The sequence below is a fragment of the Plectropomus leopardus genome, chromosome 2, assembly GCF_008729295.1.
Source record: "Plectropomus leopardus isolate mb chromosome 2, YSFRI_Pleo_2.0, whole genome shotgun sequence".
Lineage (NCBI taxonomy): Eukaryota > Metazoa > Chordata > Actinopteri > Perciformes > Serranidae > Plectropomus > Plectropomus leopardus.
In genome coordinates this window covers 17248582-17272426 of record NC_056464.1, presented here as the reverse complement: position 1 = coordinate 17272426, position 23845 = coordinate 17248582, and the positions used below count along the sequence as shown (strand labels likewise).

The 23845-nt window shown below is 41.8% G+C and overlaps 2 protein-coding genes across 2 annotated transcripts; one reads left to right on the top strand and one right to left on the bottom strand.

The window, feature by feature from the left end:
- Positions 1-914: 914 nt before the first annotated feature.
- On the top strand, positions 915-5130 carry LOC121954715. Its single transcript, XM_042502400.1, has 4 exons — positions 915-1110; positions 1250-1358; positions 2882-4042; positions 4771-5130. The coding sequence occupies exons 3-4, from the start codon at positions 3017-3019 to the stop codon at positions 5128-5130; spliced, it is 1386 nt and encodes a 461-aa protein (XP_042358334.1). The 5' UTR covers positions 915-1110; positions 1250-1358; positions 2882-3016.
- Positions 5131-8827: 3697 nt separating this feature from the next.
- LOC121949976 (bone morphogenetic protein 7-like) lies at positions 8828-21693 on the bottom strand. Its single transcript, XM_042495865.1, has 7 exons — positions 21180-21693; positions 15223-15412; positions 11964-12112; positions 10381-10581; positions 10188-10261; positions 9969-10079; positions 8828-9879 (listed from the first exon to the last, which is right to left on the bottom strand). The coding sequence occupies exons 1-7, from the start codon at positions 21574-21576 to the stop codon at positions 9730-9732; spliced, it is 1272 nt and encodes a 423-aa protein (XP_042351799.1). The 5' UTR covers positions 21577-21693; the 3' UTR covers positions 8828-9729.
- Between the last annotated feature and the right edge of the window lie 2152 nt (positions 21694-23845).

Here is a 23845-nt window from a genome sequence, read left to right as displayed (position 1 = left end):
GTGGTGGTTTATGCCAACTGTGGCAAACTGCGACAAATGCCGTGACAGCATCTTACCATGCCGTGAACTTTTTCCTGTGTGTGTGTGTGTGTGCAGCAAATGACAAAAAAAACAGACAGAAAAAAAGAGCGATACATACACAGAGAGAGAGAGTGGGCAGAGGAAGCATGATGTGACTCAAAGTGAGAAATCCTCTCCACCTCAAACTACATTATGCGTGGGTTTTCTCATGACTGGGGGTTCACCTGCTGAGGCCCTGCAAAATCAATAGCTGAGAACTGGGCTGCTGTGCTGCTGAGGCAGCCGTGGAGCAAAAGCCAAGTCCTCTTTCTTGTGTTTTAAAATGAGATGAAAGGAGGGAGGCGAGAAAGCAAGCAGGAAGAAAATGAGGAAAAATATATAAAAAGCAAGCACCCAGCAGGGCATGGGTGAGGGGGTGGGGGTCAAGGTTTATGTTGTCTGCACAACCATCAAAGGTCTTCTTTTTTTCTGAAGAATATTGGCTTTAGTGCTTCATGTCCACCTTTTAACACTTTGCTCAAAGGCAATTACTGGCCAATTTCAAAGCACACAGTTTGGCGTCTCGCTCATTCAGGATGAAACATTATGAGAGGCGAGAAAAACAGGAAGTGAGAAACATCAGGGACTATTTGCTATCAGATTGCAGATGTATGTGCAAGATTTCTGTTTTGCAATCCCTTTCTTTCTTTTTTTGCTTTTGTGTGTGTCCACGCTAGTCTAAAGCAACGGTTTCCCGCCCTCACTACGCCAGGCAGAGCGCCAAAGCCATCAGGCAGTCATACGCCTACCATCAGCTGAGGAGTTGCACAGCAGTCTCATTTCTAATTATACACCCAACAACAGAGAGCTCCGGAGCAAAGGAGAGAGTGTGTTGGAATATGGAGAGAGGAAAGAGGAGTGTGATTACAAATGGAAGAGAGGCTGAGAGTGCTACTCAACGGCAAACACGGGGTGGCCGAGTTCAGATGTGAGAGATTGAGAGAGAGGGAGAGAGAAAAGAAAGTAAGAGAGGGAGAGACAGCAGATCTGTCTAAGAAAGGTTAACAGGACTGACTGACTGAGTGGAGTGGGAGTGTAAAAATGTAAAAAGTGAGTAGGAGGGAAGAGAGAGAGAGAGAAGGAGGAGGAGAAGAGAGAGGGAGGCGGAGAGCGTGTCTGATAGACAGTCTGTTGAGCTTGTCTGGATGCTTCTGATCATTCTGCTCTGTTTTGCCTTTTTTACCTGCAGCCAGGGAGGAGGACACAAGCCAGACAGGTGCGGTGAGCGTCTGTGGCCATGGAGGCTTTGTGAAGATGGGTCGTGTGGAGAGATAGATGGATGGATGGATGCATGGACAGTAAGTCTCCAACATGAAGCTTTTCTCAACAGCAGGTTATCTTGATTCATGTAGTTCTTTTCTTTTACTCTCCTGCAAGAGAACCAGTTAAGCATTAGTTAAATTCTGAATGCATGTTTGAGGAACTCTGTGGGATTCAGCAGATGCATTTTGTTGCTACAGCTCCATAAATAGAAACATCAAAGCTGACTAAGTGCAATATTGTCACTACAGATATGCAAATAATCTTCAGTGCAGATTAACAGTATCACAATGGCACCAAACACACTAAACAATGCCGTGCATACACTAAATTTCCATACCTGAGCATCCTGATCACCTCATAAGGTAATTCAGCCTGGATGACATCACAGCACAGGCCTGTCTGGGTCATGATCTGATCATACCTGTGTGTCACGAGTAAGCAGCCCACACCTCAAATCTTTTTTGAATGAATTTACATTTTCACCGCAGGCAATTAGCTAACAAATACTTATCTCCAGTATCTATGTGTCATGGTATAACGCTGAGTGCTCGCACAGGAATGTCAGTGTGAGGGTGTTGTCTGATCTCCCACACACACGCGCACACATAATAAAGAAACAGCTCATATCAGAGACATGCCTGTCGGGCAGAGTGAAAGAGGTCCATTCAGCGGCGGCGCTCGGTTATGATGATGACATAATGCAGGGCATTGACATGAGCTTTGCATTGATAGGCTGTAAAAACTGCTCTTTACTTTCCCTGCATCACTTTGTGTAAATAATATGTTTGCAGTGTTTGAATAGGTGAGAACTGGTGTGTGTGTGTGTGTGTGTGTGTGTGTGTGTGTGTGTGTGTGTGTGTGTGTTTGTGTGTGTGTGTGTGTGTGTGTGTGTGTGTGTGTGTGAGTGAGTGTGTGTGTGTGTGAGTGAGTGTGTGGCCAGAAGGTGATTATATTAAGCCCCCCTCAGTGAACTGACTCACTGCTGTGTATGCATGTAAAGGGGATGATGGGGTTTCAGATGCTTGAAGTGTTAGAGATCATTTGAGAAAGATGCAAGGTTCAACATCCTGAATACATGCACTTTCCTTTGTTTGTGGTAGACGGTGAAATCTTGATTACCAATACTGCAATATAGCATGAGTTTACATATAGTGAAAGTCTAGCCTCTAACTTAACACCCCCAACCTTTTACTTCGCATTGTTCTCACTACACCTTCCTCACAACCACACTGTGCGGTAAAGCACTTTGTAACCATAGTAACTTTTTTTCTTCAAAGGAGTTGGTAAATGTCCATCAAAGTAAACCCCTTCAGTAAAGTAATTGTTGGCTGGAATGCCCTCCTCGGGGCTGATGGCGAAGTTGTTGTGTCAAGGGGATATTTGCAAGAAATGATCTCCCCAGGTGGCACAATCAAAGGAGATGGGGGAAGTTATGTTGTTTATCATGAAATGTTTGAAGAGAGAGAAAGTCCCACTAAAGAATCAAATTATTTTCTCCAGCTTGATGCCATGTTTGCGCAGATATTAAGTGCCCATTTTTGTTTCTTCTACTTTTCAGATCGTGACGACCTTGGACCTGAATATCTGCAACACTTGCCAAGAGACTGGAGTCTGTGTCACATGATCGCAACACCTCCACAGCTTCTGCAGGAGGGCACGCAGTGCCAGCGTGAGTGACGGTCGGTGTGAGCCAATGAGCTTCAAACCAAACCCAGCTATTGTCCCGGACAGGGATACCCTCCCGCTCAAAAAGAGGGACCAAAGACCGAGCTCACCACCAGAGCAGCAGCAGCAGTGTGATGCTGCAACATTTAAGGCGCCATACCCTTATAGGAGTGAGTTTAAGGCAAAGCACACAGGTCCTTTCCAGCCTGTACCAAGACGGGTCCCTGCACTGTACCAGCCCTGGATGCAGACTCACTCATCCAGGTCCAGACGTCATGACCTCTCTGCATTCAGGGATCATCATGGCTGGGCAGAGTGGAGAGAGTTCAACCCGCTCCACCCTGGATGGGCTTTTTCTCACCACTATCAGCACCACAGCCACTTGTCTCCACTCCACCTGGGCCATCCACATCACCCCTCCAGATTCAGCCCAGTCTCCCTGGTCTCTGATGGTTTCCAAAGGGTGGGTGGAGGGTATGGCTGGGAGCAGCTCAAGACATTAAGGGACAAGAGTTTCAACACAGAGAGGCAAAACAATGGGAGGAATAAAGGACCATATGTGAGGAGAAGGGACAGAAAAGTCGAGCATTTTCCCAGAGTTGAAAAAGCGAGTCCTCCATCATTGAGCACAAGCCTACCTCACTCCCCACATGAAGACCTGCAATATGAGGCGCTGCAGAAATCAGCAAAAGATGTCAAACATCCCGCCTCTGGACATTCCTTTTTAAGAGTTTCCCCTGTTGATAACAGCAATTACACCTCCATGAAGGAGGATGCATCAAGATCTTCTGCTCTCCCGTCCTCTGAGCAGGTTTCGTCCTCTTCAAACCATTTCCCCTGGCTGCTCCCTCACTTTGTGGCAGGCTCTCTGATCGAGCTCAGAGACGGGCGGCTGAGGAAGGTGGAACACCTGACGACAGAGGACTTCTTGCTGGGTTCACTGGTTTCACCCGACCTGCACCTGAGCTGCTGCACGGTGCAGAGCATCTCCCCTTCAGCGTCCTCCTCCTCCATCTCGCGCCTCCTCATCCTGCTTCACGACCAGCAGTCCCAGGTGAAAGAAATTTAACTGTAGTATTCACCACTCATGAAAAACCCTTCACATGTTGCTGGCATTAGTTTTCTTACGTAGTATAGCTATAAAATGTTGCATTCGTGTTGGGAGATGCTCTGTAGAAAATATTTGGAGGTGTCATTGATTCTCATCTGTTTTAAACACTACTGATTAGGGTTACAGGTATACTATGCAGGAATTGTCAGTTACTGTTTGTGAACAGTATCACAAACAAAAGTGAAAATAAAAGCCAACCCCAGAAACAACATTTGCTAAAAAAATATAGGACTCAAGTGTTTTGGGAAATTAAGCAGCCTTTGTAAAAACTGAAACTTTTTTGTGAGCATGTCTAAGACTGCAACACAAAGGTAAGGTGAGACATATTGAGAGACAGGCACGCAGTTTTTGTTTTGAACTTTTCATGGATTTTGCTTACAATAAAGAAAAAATACAGAATAAGACCAACTTTATCCCTTCAAACCCACTATGTGTGTGTTTTGCAATTTGGTAAAGAAAAACAAATCTAAAGAAATTAGCCACTCAATTAATCCTCATGAGTACTGTTGTTGTGCAAAGAGCTTATCACAACAAGCCTGCCTAAGTCGGACCCCTGCTGAATCTATTGAATTCTTCAGAAAAGTGCATAAAAAACATTCTCCAAACTAGAGAAGTAGCACCCCGCAGTGTACAAAAGGATGAACTGCATTTCTGTTTCTCTCCTCCTCCAGGAGTTGGTGGATGTCTATGTGGAGTACCCATTCTTTGTGCGTGGGAGGGGTTGGTCCTCCTGTAACCCTCAGAGGACCACCCATCTCTGTGGCCTGCATTGCCGTCAACTCAGTGTGGGGGACATCTGCCTGGCTCTCACCCCTGTCTCAGCCCCCCAGCCTCCATCCTCAGCCACTTCGGAGCCAAAAACCTCATCCAGTACATCCGAAGGAGGGCGTGAATCCGTAAAGGCACCACAACCAAAACCTGCCCTCAGGCCAGAGCGTCTGGCAGGGGGGCAGAAGACGGATGCAAAGGCGGCCCGCAGAAGACACTATTCGGCCCCTGAGTTGAGAGGTCCAGGGACTAACTGCATGTAGTGAGGACGGTTGTTGTTTTATGGACAGGAAGCATGTCAATCTCTTTAATGCTCTGCTATATTCAGCCTATATTTGCTGTCTTTCTACCTCCTGATATTTCTGTGCTTGACTGTCGTTTTTTTAATTGTATCTAAAAAGAGTAAAAGCTAAAGGTGAAGGAAAAGATCAACCCTCAGGATCCCCCAGAGATAAACTTACATTAGCATATTTATCAAGGGAAGTCAGGGTTCAAACACTGACAATGTAAATCGAGTTAAGCATCACATTTTCTGTGAGCCTGATCAAAGTCTACGATAACACAGAATTCAGAACTCAGGCTATGTAACCAAAGTGTTTGTTGCCACAGGGAGATGTTTAACTGACAGTCAATTTGACAAAGATCATAAAAGCTAAAAGAATATTATCTGGGTTTTAAAACAAGTGTTTATGTTATTTTAAGAGGTTCTGACAAAGTCTGCCCACTTTCCTTGAAAATCGCAGACAAATACTCCCTCAGGTCCTTCACGGCTGATCATAACATTTATTTATTATGTAAGACCTCTTTATGATCATAAATTATAGGTTTCATTCTAAATTACTGAAAAACCTTAATGCCAGAAACATTTCTGAAAATATATTTGAAAGTGAATTTTCACATCGACAATCAGCACCACTTTTGGATGCATTAGTAGGATCAAGTTTTACGCTTCTACCTCTATTTTCTATTTAAGGTGACAGATACATATAATCTGTTTTTAACAGTGTGGGCTGTGTTGTAATATGCTTCGTTGGAAGCGCTCAGCTTCTCAGTAAATGTCAGTGTGAATGCAATTTGCCTGGTTGTTACAGTAATGGCTGCTTTGCTTTTGTATTGATGCTCCCTTTTAAACGTCTGTCCCGTTGTTGAGAGTGGACACGCTTGTGCCACTCAAAGTAATTTAAAAGCACAATTTGTGATCAGTGTACGGTGCAATGTGTCAGCACTGCAATGCAAGATCCTGCCGAGATAACATAGTACACCTTAAGGCCCAGACACGCCAAACTGACATCAGAGAACTAGTGACGATAAAAGTCCCCTGCTCTGTCGCCTAACGTAAAAAGTTACACATAAATACACCATACTGACAGCCAACCAGCATGTACGTTCTGCACCTGTGTGAGATTCCCCTCCATACCAGCAGACGGCAGTCGTCTATTCATCATTCAAAAAGGAAAACTGGAAAACCATCCTGACGCTAGTTAGCACATTAACAACACAATCTAATGCTGAAAGAACAGAGCATATTTACTGTGTGACAGTGAACAACAACTGTCAGGAAACATTTCTGCTAAAGATTTCAATGGCTAAAGAAAAACAGTTACACTATATATAACAAGTTTGTTTCGACCTCACTCTTAACTTTAGCCGTTTGTTTACATTTCTCACAGAAAATCAAAGTGATTTCATTCACCGGAGGGCTCCACCGCTGCCGCAGATTCAACCTGCTAAACCCACAGGGAAAAAAAGGGTCATCGAAGGTCAATGAGGATCAACAATGACAATGGCCACGAACACTGACCAACAGCCCAACTATGGCCAACAGACGACCGTTGGCTTGGTGTGTCAGGGCCTTTTAACAAACTACCCTGAGCCCCTCCTTAGAGCGGTCACTGTCCCTACAGTAGCAACTGTAAGTAGGTACAGGACGCTTGTCAAGTTTTCAGAAAAAAGCAAAAATGCCAAAACGGTGTGCATATGGAACCTGCAAGTCCTCAGGCAGATATTCTCAGAGTTTAGAGAGGAGTGTTGTAGCTGTGCCATACCATTGATGCAGCGATCCAAAATACTGAGGCTCCATTAATCAGAAAATATCGAATTGGACCGAAAGCCAAGTACAGCCTGTTATCCCCAAAATAATGCCCATTGCACGGAGGTTACTCTTTTCCAAAATACACACTCCCTGCAGTTATTATAGCCTAAGTTTTCCCAGAGACGTTTGACCCACAGAACTTGAGCGTTTTCACTGATCTCCCCCTGCTTTTTGAGTGACTTTCTTGCCAGAAAATGTGGCTGTTTTATTCCAAAACTTGATCTTTTCCAAACCAAAACTATGAAGTTTTGGTATCAAAACCTAACCACACATTCACCAAGGCATTGTAGACAAATGTAACATGTCCATGGTTTGCAGAAATGTACAAAACATTTCTATCTTACGATTGGGTCAAACTACAGGAAGTGTGTTTTTTCAGACAAGTCAAGTCAATTTTATTCATAAAGCCAATTATCACAGATCACCAAACCTCAGGAAGAGCCACTGAGGAGAGATCCCTCTTACAGGACGTACAGACATGCAATAAATGTAAATAACAAGAAAATTAAATATATTAATAATTAAATACATTAATTTAAATAATAAGACAATGCTTTGGAGCAAGGGGGATTTGTTTTAGTGTGGCTGTCAAAAGGGCTTTCTGTCCATGACGCCAAAAAACGCAACAGGAGAGATTTCAGATGCGTTTTAAACAGTCAGAGAGATATCACAGCTAAATCCATCGAAACAAAACTGCTTTGTATGCTCCGAGGTTAGCTAACATTAGCTAGCTTAGCATGCTAGCAAACAAAGACGACTTAATAAAAAGTAACTTGTGTTTCAACTTTAACTTAAAGTAATAAGGTAATAGTACTTTTGAGATCATTTGGAAAAAAAATGGAAAAGAAGGATAATTTAGTTTTGCCAACAGTGGGTTAAAACATATATGATACTGAGCGCTGTGGGGAGTCACAATTACATGTTAGCTTAAAATAAAACATTATATTGACTTACCCTGCTGAGCAAGAACATTGTAGCTCCTGTATTAATCCTTCACCTGAACTGTCAAAATGTGGCGCTTGACGTGACATTGTGAGATGAACTCTCAAACTCATATTGTAGTCTTTTTTTGTCCACTTCTCTAATAATTCAGAACAATTTTTCAAAGTTTGCAATAATATCTCACCAATATCGTTGAAAACGCCATATTGGCACGCGACAGCTTCAAAGGCTTGACAGCAGTGACGGAGGGGCGGGGCTTAACGCGCAGACCAAAACAGAAACACGTGACTGTGACGTCACATGAGGGCAGACAAGGTGCCGTACACAGATCTTTACCTTGTGAAACAGTTTTTTCACTGTTAAATAAAGGTGTAAAGTTTTCTGCATTTTTTGTCTACATACATTCCCGAAACCTATTAATCAATATTATCGTAAAACTTCAAATAAAATTATTAGATTACTAGATATGATCAAAAAACGAGAAAATTGTCCTGAAAACCATATTTTGATATACATAACAATGTATTCATATAATGTGTAATATTTTAATTACATATCTAAAATTATGTTACAGAAAAAAATCGCACAAAATGATTTATTATTAGGTCTTTTTGTGTTTGTTTTTTTGTTTTTGCTTATTTTACTGTAATTTTCTTGTAACTTTTCACTAATTTCTAGCTAAGTTTTAGTCCACTTTTTTTTTAAGTTGCTTGTTTCCCTGCCATGTTTTTGAAAAAAAATGAGCCAATTTGCTCAGGTTTAAAAGGGTTACAATACTGTCCCAAATATAAGAATGTTAATTGAAGCAAATAATAGCCCGGGCTATTAATTTAAGTTTTATGATAATTTACTAGCGGAAGATACTTTGAATGCCACCATAGGAAACATTATTGAAGCCAAGTGAGGTAAAAACACATACTTCCTTCTTGTTTTACAGCTTCTATTTATTCAACTACTTTAATCTGACAAAATAAAATTACAGCTTCATTTGCTCACCTGCAGAGCTTCAGAGCTGAATGTCTGACCCCAGTAAGCAGCTGCAGTCAGGGCGACATTGCAGACCCCGATGTCCGTCTCATGAAGATGAATCACTGACCTCTTGCAGATTGCATGCCTCTCACAGGCCTGGTGATAGATGTCTGCACCAGGTCCATCAGGCAAAGCCTTCAGCCCTGCACTGTTATTAACAGTTTTGGCTGCCATTCTCCACTGAGCTCCTCTTCATCAGCAGTACACACGTGAGCTGCCAGATGTCTTACACCTGACCTGGTCCAAATGGCCTGCTGAACAACCTTTTTTTTTTCTTTCTCATCAGACATAAGTTCATCCAGGTGTTCCAGAAAAAAAGGTCCAGTGGCTCAACAGGAAGATGGAGATTTAAAGTTTTATGAGCTGTAAAATTAGTAACCAAATGCACATTTCCACCAAAGCAGTATTTTATATTCCGATCCCCAATGTTCAATGCCTGAATTCAATAGCAGATAAATATGTGTTGCACATTAGAGAAAATACTGAATGTTTAGTTCAAGTCTCTGAAGTACCTCCACATGGTCGGAGTCCTTTTAGTGCACTTTTTCTCAGACTCAAAGAAAAGCAAAAGCAACCCCTTTGTTCAACCGTTCTGTTACCAATAGCTCTAATTGGTTTGTGGTCTTGGTTAATACTGCATGGGAGGCTCAGCTGCTGGTCATAAAAACAAACAGTACGCCAGAATAAAGCTCGTTCTGTGGCAGGAGCTCCCTCATGACCAGCCAGTCAATCATCTCTTGTCTCTAGTTCCTTTACGTCCCTCCAGATTTGCCAAAGTCACAGGAGTGGTTTCGAGCGGTCAGTGGCAGCCGCATGCTCTCACCACCATGTTGCGGTACTTCTTGAGGATGACGTTGGAGCTGTCATCAAAGTAGAGCACTGATATGCCGTGGAGCTGAGTAGGGGCACAGCAGGGCTTAGGCACTGTGTCCGGGTTGATAAAGTGCACCTGCGGTCAGGAGACGTAAAAATTAATCTTCGCAAAAATTGGAGGTTGTAGAGTAAGTGCCTGTCATCACAGGGTCGTTTGGGACTTACCAGAGTCTGCACAATGGCGTGATTGGTGGCATTCATGTAGGAGTTAAGAGGGAAGGCACATTCTCCTTCGCAGTAGTATGCTGCATAACCTTCCGGTGCAATGATCCAGTCCTGGTTGGAGAAAAACCATCGTCAGATGTCAGTTAATCGTATCTTCTGGACATAAAAATTAAGTAAAATAGTGTTAAACATGGATTAAATTAAAACTCTGAATTATACCTGCCATCCCAAATCTCTGAAACTGACATACAGCTCGTGCTTTTTACATCCTTCTTTGGAGATGCCAAGGTTATCTGAATTTGAAAGCATGCAAGTATAAGAGAACACATAAATATGAAAAGTATTCAAGGCCAGAGTCAAAGTAATCAAAACCGTGATTAGAGTCTATTGTGATTTAGACGTGTTCGGGCACCTGTTGCAGCCTCCACTGCCTTCAGTGCATCTTGGACGGTCCTCTGAGGTTTGGAGCGGTTAGACTGGCGCCCCTTGTGAGCAGACCGGATGCTGCGGAAGCGCACCTCATTGGCTTTAAAGAACACAACCATGAATGGCTGCTTGTCCTGAGGTCCACTGCCTGAGACCAGTCCCCCCAGTCGGGAGTTCCTAGTCTGGCCTACAGAGGGAGACAAGGAGAACAAAAAAAAAAAAGAGTCTTAATCACAGACTGTATAAAAATTATGGATTTATCCACCGTGACGTCATCAGCTGGTTTTTAAAATCCCATTTTACAGCAACAAGTTGATATCTTTGATTTCTGGAGACAGGGGAGAAGAACAAAAGAAAACATCTATTCTCAGTCAGGTGCGTAGGAGAGGAGCAAGCAGAACACAACTTGGAGAAAAAACTTCTGCACACTGTCTTATTTACAAACATCATTATTTTAAAGCAATGTTTCAGTACTACACCTTCATCAAGCAAACAGCGTTGTGACAAAGAAAATCACTCTTAAGTAGGAGTGGTTTGCAATCAGCCACATTCCCCATGTGCAGTGGGAAGACATAAAAACCAAACATTGATTTATGTAACAGTTTTCATTAGAAATAGAGAAGTCAAAAGGTAAGAACTTCTAAAGACTGACAGTCATAAACATGTCAGTTCATATAAATGAATGCACAAATGCTTAAGGTCAAATTTAATTCTCAAAGAGAGACATTTATAAATCTTGCATGTTGCTTTAGTGAATGAGTTGTCTGATAGGTATTTCGGGGAAAATGAAATATAGCATCAATACGCAAATAGAAACCATAATAATAAATATGAACAAAATAGGAAAAACCCACTGGGCAAAAATTGCATCAAGATATACATAACAATCATCCAATTAATCTCTGCCTTATCACGATCACAAACTTTAAATAAAGTGGGAGTCAGAATGGATGGGAGCGTGGAGATGACAGTAGATCTGACAAATGGAAGCCAGACGAGACACCGAGCTGACAGCCTGTCGCTAAAAGAGTTCTTGCCCTTAATAACACATAACTTTACACCTTAATAAAATGTAAACAGCCAAGATAAGTAAAAATTCACCCCTTGGACAGTTGCCCTGAAAGTTGTAATTAGCGATAGAGAACGTTTTTTTGCACCGGGCCGTAAACAAGTTTGTTTCTTCTGTACAGCTGCTTTTAACATGAGGGTCTATGGAGACTGGCTGGCGTTTGGAGCCGGCCTTATGTGGCCATTAGAGGAACTGCAGTTTTTGGCACTTGGCACTGGCTTTATTTTTTAGCCCCAGAGGTTGCTGCTTGATCTCAAGCAACAAACAAGGCTTAAAATAACACACATCTAAGTCTCTACTAAGCATTCATTCGTTTATCCTAATATGACCACAACAACCACAATCATAACATGAACTCTGTAAGAACACTTTGCACACATTTATTCAATATGTTTGGTCCTGTTCCCCATTACCATCATTAAATCATTACTCCAGACAAAGACTGTATTGTTGCTGTTATGGATCCCTCCTGTATTAGTTCATGTAAGTCAGTGACTGACCGTTGCTGTCCTCCAGGACCAGATGCAGGCCGAGGTTCTGCTCAGGGTTCACCAGCCAGACATTACTGGTGTCGGTCACATCAAAAACCAGCCAGCCTTCCTCTGCAGCCCACACCTCTCGCTGGTCCAGCAACAGCAACTCCACTTCACTGAGGAGAGGAAAGTTTGAATTGAAGTTAGGACTAAAAAGCAACGTGTCAAAACACAATTTTAGTGGAGTAAATTTTTGCAGCAAACTGCTTTCCTTTGAAGCACCATCAAAGAATTTATGTTTCTGCAAATTGATCTTCATCCCTGGAATTAATGCAAAGCAATATGTCTGTGATCTATGAAAACAGTCTATCAGTGAGTGGTATGCTTAGGAACATGGTTCGCCGTCATACAAGTTACAATAAATTAGTATTTAACGGGCTAAAAAATGCAAAACTACATGTGTGGTCCTTTAATAGCTATAGTGCAATTAGAAAGCATTACGACAACTTTCCTTATGGTGTTTTGGCAAAATACACTGCCAGCACATTAGGTTTAATATGAAACAATGCCTTTGAGATTTACATACTAATTATCAACCTTCTATTTGAAGGTGTTAACATTCATACTCTGGGAACAGTGTGGGAATCATTACCATCTTATACGTTATTTCTAGGACAACGCAGCAGGAAAATAATACATTAAAGGCAACCACGAGTTTTTATGGCCAAGTAGTGGAATGCTGTTGATCAAGTCAGACACCCGACCTCAGTCCAAATGAGAATGCTTTGTGTTTCATTTACTGAAGACCAGACAGAAAGTTAAAAAAAAAAAAAAAAAAGCAAAATAATAAGAATACCATATTTATGTATGTAAAGCATTTCAGACAGTCAAATATAAAATATGGTAACTTTTATAAAAGTTCCAGTGTGTAGGATTTAGAAAATAGAGATATCTTAAAATGAGACGCTTGTATCTATATACGAAGCAGGTTCTCTTCCATGGAGTCCGCCATGTAGTTTTACAGTAGCCCAGAACAGTTTTTTTGTTTTCACATCGGCCTCTGTAGCTCTCCTTCATGCTTGGCAAGTTTCAGTTCTGCAACCTCACCACTACATGGCACTAAATCCCACACGCTGGATCTTTAAAGATTATGTCAACTTGTCCAATTACAGCTGTGTCACCTACTCAATTATAAAAAAGGGGGCTTTGGTTCCTACATTGTTTACCAGATGTGGATAAAAGTAACTTCACATTAAAGCTGAGGGGCACCTTTTTAATCGTGCAGACACTTTTCAATTTCAAATCTAATATGTGCTGTAATATAGAGCTGATATGACACAAAATGCTTAATTGTGCAGCCTTAAGAGTGCAGCCATTATCAAGGGAGCACTTTTCCTAACATCCCAGAAAACTTCTAGTGGCGGCTTTAGGGCAGATTTCACAGACAATAGTTTTGTTTACAGACTGAGTTGCAGACCTTCAGGCAGCCGTCTGCCTGAAGTCCTGCCGCCTGCTCGTCTGCGTGGAGAGGCCTTTGTCTGTGAATGACAATGGTGTTGCCCTTAACACCATCGTCAGCCCAACTGTCACCAGTGAAGAACTTCCTGCCTGAACATGATTCTCTCAGGCTGAGAGATTTTATTTGGTAAAACCTTGATATGTGATACAAAGAAGGATGTGTGGGGTCAAATTATTCTACGATCAGACAATCTGTTGTTTTGTTGTGCAATTTAAGATGTGGTTTGAAAAACAGTTTGAGAGCACAGAGGCTGACAGACACAACAGAGCCACAGACAGACAGAAACATGGAGGAGTAACCACCTGTGTAAGAGAGAGTGAGTAAGTTGATGTCTTGAGGGTTGAGAGTGTTATTATTGGTTGGAGCTGCATGTTATAAATGCAGGTCTCCTGGGGACTGTCCTGCTCCAACTGTGTGAGAGTAAACTTGCTCTGGAGAGAAACACTGTGTTTCTGTAATTGACACTAATGTCTGTGTAAACAGCTCCAGTGCTGACACTAACATAACCTGTGGGAATATGCAGACAGATCTGCATTCACATACAGCAGCCTAACAACCAGCTGTCAGAGGAAAACTCAAAGTAGCTTGATGTTGGTTTAAACTTAACCACATTACTCATACTATGTCACTATCATAAGAGGATAATCATATGTAGCAATGAAAACAGCTACTATGAAGACTTTTCAGTTCACCCAGATAAACTACAAAATTCTGGCTATCTAGCCAAAAAGATAGGTTTGACAACATATATTCGGGTTTTGGGATGTCTGTCTGCAAGACATTTGCACCAGTACAAAGGTGAATGGAATTTCATTTGTGCTCATACAAAAATTACTTTTAAAATATTCACCGGCAGCACACCTTAGGAACTTATTTCTACTAAAGGCATAGTCCCTCTGAAAAATGTTGACAGTGGACGGGTATCCATTTCAGATTGGTGCAAAAATTAACCAATATTTTCAAAATGTTGATAAAACATGATTGCAAGATGACTGTGTTTCCATTAAGTGATGTTATGCGACTCATATTGTTGTTTAACCTTTTAGTTACACCAGCAGCATGGCTCTAGGAAAAAGGAATCAATCACTTTGGTGCCAATTGAAATGTCTCAACCATTATTAACCACTGAAGACTTTTTTACAAAGAAAGATGTTAATTGTTCCATGATCATGGATCCTACTTTAATGATTTCAGGGATTTCCTGACATTTACTTGCCGTGTAATTTTCCCCCTTAGATAAATTTCAATAGCCTTTTTCCTCTACTGCCATTATCACGTCAATAATGAAGTGTTGAATAGTGAATAGTGAAGTGCCGGAATACCAACAAAATCGAGTGTGAAATTAGTAAATGTTAGCATGCTGACACAATAAGGTAAGATGGTAAACATGGTTAATATTAGTCATAAAAACATTCATGTTGGCCTTGTCATTGTAAGCAAAACTCCCATTTTTAGACTCAAGGAACTTTTTCAGACTTCTGAGAACTCCTTTTGAATTGCGTCCGCAAGAACTAGGAACAATTGCAGATCTAAGAACGCCAGCGCAAGAGGACAAACAGGTATCTCAAAACCCAGACAAATTAATTGAGAGATGATAAGGGGTAAGTGAAGAAATACATCTTTTTATTTCTAATTTGGGTGAACTGATCCCTAAATGCTTAACACTAATCAATATATCACAAACGATAAAGCAAATCAAGGTTAGCAACAGAAAAAACAGATGATAGATTTGAGCTTTACAGGAGCTGGAAAAAGAAACATCAATACCTGTTAGGAGGCTCCTGCAGGACCTGGTAGATACTGACTTTAAATGTCTCATTCTCATAGCGTTCCTGGATGAAATCTTTATAAATCCTAAACTCTGCTGCGGTGACGGCTTCTCCCTCTGGAATACGAGAAAGGTCAAACCGAAATTCTCTTCTGTGCTGTTGGTACAGGAGATCCTGATCCTGATCAACTATAAGACAGAGTAAAAAAAGAGAAAGCAGTAGAGGTGACAAATCATAATTTGACTGATGTTTTGATGTGCGTGATCAAAATGTTTCATTTATAATCCATCAACAATGATACCACTCTGATAGATGGTTTATTACAGACAGTGAAATAAAACTTCTGAGCCTCAAAGGGAAAGTTTATACATCTGAGGAAAAGGTAAACCACCGTGACTACAGTCGTATGGTAAACCAGCCGGTGGTTGCGTATCTGTCAAAACTGTCGCCAAATCAAACGTTTCTCTGATGTGTGTCACTCTGCCCACATCTCGGAAGCACTGTGTGTCAGAAATAGGAAAAATCCTGCTCCCATGAGTGAAGTGATTGATCTAAACATTACTTAAGTCTGCCATACGTGCCAATGTGGGGGAGAAAAAACACACTCGGGGCTCAGTTTGGCTCCCTGTTTAAATTGCACACATGTGCTGACCACAAGAAAAGGCCTGTTAAGGCACTGCCCGGAAAACCACAGCTGCCAGTGTGCTTTTACAAACACACTCACATAAAATAAAAGAGAGACACACAAATTCATATGACCTAACTACCAGCGTCTGTACCACCCACACCTCCCTGATCATTTTGCCATGTATCACTGTGTATCCAGTGACTTAACTCTGATTGTGGAGGATAAAGTAAAGCAGCGATGGCTGACGGTTTCCAACCCGCCGTGAGAACAGCTGACGCTCTCCTACACTCAGACTTTCCAGGGAGGATGGTGGTCAGAAAGACCCCAAAGCTTCCTGAGGCTTTCCAGTGTCGTGTTTTTACAGCCATGTGTTTGTCCTTGGAAAGAGCAGTGGAGGTCTCTGGTGAAGGTGTGCAGAGCGGAGCAGCGATTAGTCACCTTAAATACATCCGGCCCACTGGCATACACCATGACATCATCATGACATCAGCCTGTGTTTCTACTGATGGTCCACTATTGTTTCAACGCACACACAAGCATACACACCAACACTAGAAACAGATTTTTTTTTTCTCAAAAGAGCAATATACACTGACTCACAGTCTTCTAAAAACATTTCTAACGACACTAAAACACACACAAGCCAGTCGTCGTTAAGAGCAGTGCATTCTGAACCCTGCGAGTCATTTGTTTGACCGCAATTAAATGCTGGAAGGGAACGAGGGGTGTTTTTATGAAAGCAATAATTGCTTGTAAGGACTCTGTGTGTTTACGTTAGGGACCATTAGCTGCAGAGATCAGACCTCAGATATGCAAACTTCCCTCTGGGAGGCATTTCAACACTTCAGATTACTCCTGATGCTGCAGGGCCACACAGTCACGAAGCTATCATTAACCTATTGCAATTTTATAGTAAATGGGCTTTTTTTTTTTTTTTTAAATCAGCATGGGTGGTTCGAGATGTATCGCAATGTCTGCACAAAAACGAAACTAAAAAATATGACCTTAGTGAATAATAATAACACATTTTTTAGGTCATACATACCTCAGACCATCATTTTCAACTGGTTAAAGCTCAGCTAATGCTATAATTTTCTGCCCTTTCAAATCCATGAATATCTGCATGTGTTGATAAGTTTGAAAGCAATGCTTAAGCTGATTTTTTGCAGATTATTATAACCACCAAAAGAGCTTTTTCCAAACAAGTACTGCACATATGCATATATTTTTGTTAGCACCGTGTCTGCTTACTGACAAAAAACTGAGTCTATCGAACAGACTTATTCTGCCCAAGATTTAAAGGACAGAGGAGGGCTTAAAGTGTCTTGTCAGAAAGGACTTATTTTGCACACGAATGTATAAATAATGAGAAGGTTAATGCGATTTTCTGGTAGGGCAAAAGAAATTCTTCGTATGACCTCCTTATGCTTCCTTCAGATCAGCTTAGCAGGACAAACACATTTCTTCCCGCTTGTGCTCCAAAACACAATACGCCTTCTGTTCTCCAGCGACATGGTCATTCCTCCAACTGTTGGGAGAGCATTTTGCACTCTTTCTATTTTAATGAAAGCCAGTGACATTTCTGGTCATTAAGCCTTTTCCCATGCTCTGCAGGTGTGTTGTGGTCAATGATGAAAAAAGAGCCCATACTGAACGCATGTGTACACGTCTCCAGGCAAACAAGATGGTCAACATGAGGAGCAGGGGAACACAGAACAGCTGAACAGCTAGGACTGATAAGAGTGAGTTTTAGGTCGGGCCTCTGCAGTACAGTCGATGTATTTCTTTATAAATAAATGGTCAAGAGAGCAAATGTGCAGTGCAGCACCAGCTGCCTTGTGTAATGTTGCATGACAATGAGACGAATGCTTTCTGCTTGTGATCCTGAAGTACGACCGGCTGTTTGGCATTCTAGCAGACGTAAAACGTATGCAGCCGTGTACGACTCTCAGCGTGCAGTGATGTAATATACTGTGCATGAAGTTATTACAATATGACTTAAAACTCTCGCATTTACTGCTTGGTAAATGATACCTCTACCATAATGCACTTGACTTAAAGGTATTATTTACCTCCCAAATGACCCTTTGTATATCAATAAGTCAATTATCAATACTGTTATATTGAAAACAAAAGGAAAACTGTTTTTCTCTCATGACTCCACTGTGAACAAAGAATCCCAAAATGGAAAAAAAAAAATCTTGACAAATTGAGGTCATGCGAGTCTGCTTTCAGGAACAGCAAACTACATCAAAACATCAATTTTCAAACTTTCAGACAACTAGTGCAGGATAATATAATAATATAATTTATTTAATGATTAACTCGTGTACTCAGTGCTTCCCAAACATGCATTTTTGCTAAAACTGTAATACTTTAAAACCGTCTGTACAGAGCAGGCATGCAACTTTTCCACGTACTCTGATCCCTACTCATATTTTTTACGCTTAAGCAGAGGTCTTTTACATTGTATCATGATGCAGAGGGGGTCGGCAGTTAGATTTAGGCAACAAAAATGACTTAGCTAGGGTTACCAAAGGTCACGGTTTACCTCGGCTCACATGGCTTACATCTGGAATGACAAAATGTCTTAACATTTAGTTAGACCACCATGATGCTAGTTAGATAGTAAGCACATAAACAACACAATCTAATGCTGAGAGAAAACAGCATATTTACTGCAATTCAGTGAAGACACCACCAGGAAAACATTTCTGCATAAGAACTCAACGGCAACGGCCTTTTGTTTACATTTTTCAAGTCTGTGTCTCTTCTCATGCACTGTGCTTAACTGCCTATTATTGCCAGTGATTTTTATTCACCTACTGGCTTCACGGTCACCACCGCTGAGTCAACACGATGAATCTGCAGCAGGAATAAAAGCTGACGAGAGTTGACACATCACGGGCAGATGGCTAACCATCAGCTTGGTGTGCCACGCTCTTAATAATGACGTGAAAGGAGTTTCTGTTTATGTTTATGTTTGAGTTTGTTCAAAGGCCTGTGCATGTCATATTGGCCCTAATGGACACATTGAGCATGAAACTCGATGCCCAAGCAGCAGTTTTGGACGCCATGGAGGTAATACCAGGCTGCTACCTGAGACTGTTTTAAGTGATAACATTTTAGTAAAGAGGCAAGTTTTGGGAAGCACTGAGCATACGACTGGATAAATGAGACTTAGACAGAACTGTGTGAGTTGTATGAGAGTTTGAAAACAGATGTTTTGATATATTTGCTGTCGTTGAATGCAGACCACTCCAAGTAATCAAGAAATTCTCTCCGTTTATAGATTCTTTGTTCACAGTGGAGGCATGCAAGAAAAAACAGATTCATTTTACTTCACCATAACACGGAGTGATGAAATATTGCTTTAATATTAAGTAAATGAGGCTGAAATAATCTAAGATAACAGTATAATTCTATTCCTAGCTAGCACTGTCCACCTGCAGGATATACCTGGGTGCAGTGGGAGGAGGGGCTGGGGCCGCTCCACAGCAGCTCGCCCTCACACTGGAAGCTGTGGTCTTTGGAAGGGAAATACCATAATCCAGTTTGGTCTTGAAGCGATCATCCAGGGACCACCAAGATAGAGTTGCTCCAGCCCAGTGTTGGAGCCCCAGCTCAAAACTCTGCCAATCATCAGCACAGGAGGCCGTGGTGGGCTCCAGAGAGAAATAATACACACTCATTGTGTCCTTTTTTCCCCTTCCTTCCTCTTTATAATCAAACTCCTCAGATGTGGAACCACATAAATCTGCTATGAGTTTTCAGAAACAATGTTTCCAGATCTCATTAGCTAAAGACCGTCAGTTCCGAGTTCATGACTGAGGACATAAAATGTTTTGTTTCTGACTCTTTTTACAGTCTCCAAATGTTTCGTATTAAGTACGCATTTATGAACTGATCAAATATAAAGGCTTTTCATTTAAGGGCTTTAGTTCAGTCTCAACGGCGTACAAACAGACGGGAAGGTTAAAGGTTTCATGGGGACGCATCTCAGATGAACAAGCTTCATCTCATCAGGTTGACCTCTGACCCTCCTCCTGAGGCCAGAGGGGGGCATAAAGAAGACGGGTTGATTTTGGAAGTCACCACATCCGGATAAGAGCCACAGGCACCATGCCGTCTGCTGTTTCACCATGGTGATATCAGAGCCGCCGTAGAGGATCTCCAAGGGAAACAAAGACAGGATTTGCCTGTTATAAATTCAATAATGTCTTGAGTGAGCCCCGACTCCCACCTGTGACCCGTGTGATTTGCGCCCTCCAAACAAACACACAAACAGACACATACATGCAGGAATGTACTGCATACACACACAAGCACCTGCACTAACACAGATTACCACAGCAATAATGTGTTTAGATGCAGTTTGTATCTTGATCTCAGTCGACTTGTCTCGCACTCCCTGGGGGTTTAGAAATGCCCCTTCAATTCTTAGTCATGCGAAACAAAGCCATGCTAAAGCCTCTCCCCCAGAGCTTTGAAGGGATTCTGGGGAAATCGGATACAGGCATGTTGTCATAACATTTACAGCTCGGAATGCATAATGCCTGATTTCAAGTTAAAAAAGTCACCGAAAATCCACAATGTCAGCAACATTCACTCTCACACACACGCTTAACTAATGCACTCTGGTGTAGTGGCTTTGGAAGACTTGACAACAAATTGGAAATAATTTAAAACCTTGGATGAAACTTCCTTGAACAACTCAAAGGGAAAATACAAGGATTTGAAAAATTCAAAAATGTTATTCCTATGGTCTAAGAGAATCCAAAAATATTAGTACAGCTCTCTCCCAGATCCAAAAGCTAGAGTGCTTAACCTCAAATTTGTGACGTCATCAAGTATAAAGTCTGGAGCTGCTCCTTAAACGATCAACTGAAAAAACAGTGTAGACCACAACAACAGCACCCAAGGGAATGTTCTGAGTACATTTTGTTTCATCACTGACAAAGCTACAATAAAATAAAACTCATTTGGGTATAAAAAGAAAAACATACTGAGGGTCCAAAATATCAGGCAGATGTTCACAGATATTGATTGTACTTTGTTTGGCCATGGAAATAAGTATTGGAATTCTTAATTTAGGTGGTGTTCCCTTTTAAGTAGTCACTGATTTGGACATTTCGTAAACTCTTAAAAATAAAAATCATGAAAACATTGCAACAAACCAACTCCCTGGTATTAATAATTATTAACTCCCTGTCGAAATAATTATTGTACATGTAGCCTATGTAAACTAGTTAATATTATGATAAATATATAGTATTTAAATTTGGGGAAATTGTGTTTCTCATTACAAAGTCGGATGGTAAACTTACCGAGATTAACAAAACTCATCACCATGTCTGCGTCATCCAGGAAGCGGCTGTCCTGTGGGGTCACCATGGGGGAGACTTGGGTCGGTAAAACCGGCTTGTAGTAAGAGTATCCGGGCGGCTCTGCGTCTGTAGAGATAGTATTGTACAGGTCCAACATGAACATCGGAGCGGCGTTGTGTTTAGTGTGGACGTGCGGCCGCGGACGGTGCGGCAGCCCCAGGATGGAGAGGATCTCCCGTTGCATCTCCCTGCGCTCTTGGCTCCGCAGCCGCCGCTGGATGAAGCTGGAGCGCACGTCGTTGTCCACGGAGAAGTTGGAGAAGGCGACCTGCGTGGCCAGCACACAGTAACCCCACGACAGGAGGGTCGTTATCGTGGCCACAACGCCTGTTACCATTTTAACCAACTTTTACGCGCGGCCCAAACAAGTCTAAAGATGAGACTGGGGATGCGCTTCCTACAAAAGGAGTTCCCTTGCTCGCAGTGGAAATAAAAGACACTATCCTCTATCAACTGTGAATGTCATTCCCTCATCATCTGTAGTTGTGCGCTGTCTTTAGCCGTGCGCTCCTCTTAATGGCAACTTGGGAATGGATTTTATTGAGGCGCTGTGTCAGGGGAGGGGCAGGAGGGATAAACCGAGACTGGGAAGATTTGGAGAGTGACTCAATGAGGGGCGAGAACATCTCCTATCATGAAGTCCACCTCTCTATCTTGGTAATAAGATAGGTAGGGTGTGGACCTTTCAAACCAAAGTCTCCCATCACTGCGTCCTTTGTTTGTCCACTGATGAAAGTAGACTTAATATCTGTTTAGCACATCTTTTACCTGGTGGTCTCTTCTTTTTCTTTCTTTAAGCAGTAGCGCAGCCAGCCTCTTTTTGTTGGTTCATCCAATCCTGCAATTTCTGCTCATTACACAATCTAGATAGTTTGAATTTATCCTATTAAATTAAAAGGGTAGCACATCTCAAATCTCCAAGTCAAGGAGGACAAAATACTCACATTTCACTTTTTTGTTCTTTTTTTGGCACACGTCAAATTAAGCTGTGTGTATGGTTACAACAACATACCTATTTTAAGATATACTTTGGTATGAAAGTTTCCAATCATCATATGGTGCTTATCAGTGATAGTGAAAAAACAATCTGGATAAAGAATCTCACCTTTATTTTAGTTATTTTCGAACGTATTTTTTACATTAAAAATGTTTTTGAGTCTTAATTATAGTAAAACATTTGTTCAACAAAAATGTACCTTTTTTTTCTGTCTTGTAAGGGTCATTCTGACTGATAATAAAAATTCTGTGATACTGTGATACTGAAACTGCAATATTTTCTAAAATGATTGTCATGCCACAAAAATCTCATTCTGTTGCTACCCTAGTGATGTGAGCCAAAGAAATGACTGAAATGTGATTGTCCTCCATGACTTAAAGACTTGAGATGTGCTACCTTTTCAAATTTTTTTGGAATAAGGTCCACTGAGAATCCCATTGTTGAAGCGCATACCTCTTTTCCTAAATACTGTTTGAATTTTTGTCAGTGACGCGACGCTGTGCACTAGGGGATACTCCACCACTAAAAAAACGCTTAATGATCAGTCAAAAGTCAAAGAAGGAAAATCCCCCTAATCCCTTCTTCAACTGCAGACACCTTTGAACTCAAACAATAAACTCGGGCCCACCCTAATTGTGGAGGAGTCTGAGTGATCAGCAGCACAGGCACATGAAGGGACATGCCAACAGCCCCAATGAATTACTACAACAATGTGTAAAGCACTCCACCGTGGCTGCTTTAATAGAGAGTTAATGGGGGCGGGGGCCAACAATGAATGACAAAGCAAGAATCTGATACTTAAGTACAGATTGTACATGAGCTTTACTCATGTTTGAGTACAGTGGTGACTGGATCAGCACTTAAAACTCCAGGAAGGAAGTTAGTGTGTCAGCCACAAATTGAAACACTCTTCTGCTCTCAACGTTTTATCTTTGTATACACAGGGAACCATTAGAACAACCCGTAAATAAACTAAGATCACACAACCACATTTCCAAATCCTGAGACATTTTTTCACAGCAGGAAGTCACTTTACATGGCTCATCCCAGCACACGCAACAACAAGAGTCCTCCTGATCCACTACAAACATTTGTAAGCATTACTAGTAACTATTTAAGACTGTAAAAAAAATCTGTTTTGCTCAAGGTCTCATCTGCACCATCCCACTCATTAGAATTAAAGGAGGCTTTACGAGAAATCCCACCAATAGCTGGACAAGGCTGGTCTGAAGGACAGCACAGATGCAGAGCAAAAGAGGCCAGGGTTTACCAGGCAGGACCCCAGGTGCAGGCTGTGCAAAGATACTCCTGAGATAGTCCAGCGCATGACAGCGGGGTGTAAGATGCTGGCAGGCACAGCGTACATGGAGCGTCGTAACCAAGTAGCTGGCATCGTGCACAGGAACATCTGAGCTGAGTGTGGCCTTGAAGTCCCAAGACACCTCCAAAGATGGAGAATGACGGGGCAAAGATCACGTGGGACTTCCACAGCCAGACTGACACACTGGTGATAGATAACCAACCAGACATTGTAGTGGTTGATAAACAACAGATGACGGCTGCAGTGATATATGTAGCAATCCGGAGAAGGAACATGAGAAGCTCGAGA

What these genes read in the sequence shown, in the direction of transcription:
- LOC121954715 (XM_042502400.1), top strand. Translation starts at nt 3,017, where the DNA reads ATGAGCTTCAAACCAAACCCAGCTATTGTCCCGGACAGGGATACCCTC. An exon ending in TTCACGACCAGCAGTCCCAG is followed by an intron (nt 4,043 to 4,770) that starts GTGAAAGAAATT and finishes CTCCTCCTCCAG; the next exon opens with GAGTTGGTGGATGTCTATGT.
- LOC121949976 (XM_042495865.1), bottom strand. Translation starts at nt 21,576, where the DNA reads ATGGTAACAGGCGTTGTGGCCACGATAACGACCCTCCTGTCGTGGGGT. An exon ending in GGTCCTGGAGGACAGCAACG is followed by an intron (nt 10,582 to 11,963) that starts GTCAGTCACTGA and finishes CTCCCTCTGTAG; the next exon opens with GCCAGACTAGGAACTCCCGA. An exon ending in TCAGAGATTTGGGATGGCAG is followed by an intron (nt 10,080 to 10,187) that starts GTATAATTCAGA and finishes TTCTCCAACCAG; the next exon opens with GACTGGATCATTGCACCGGA.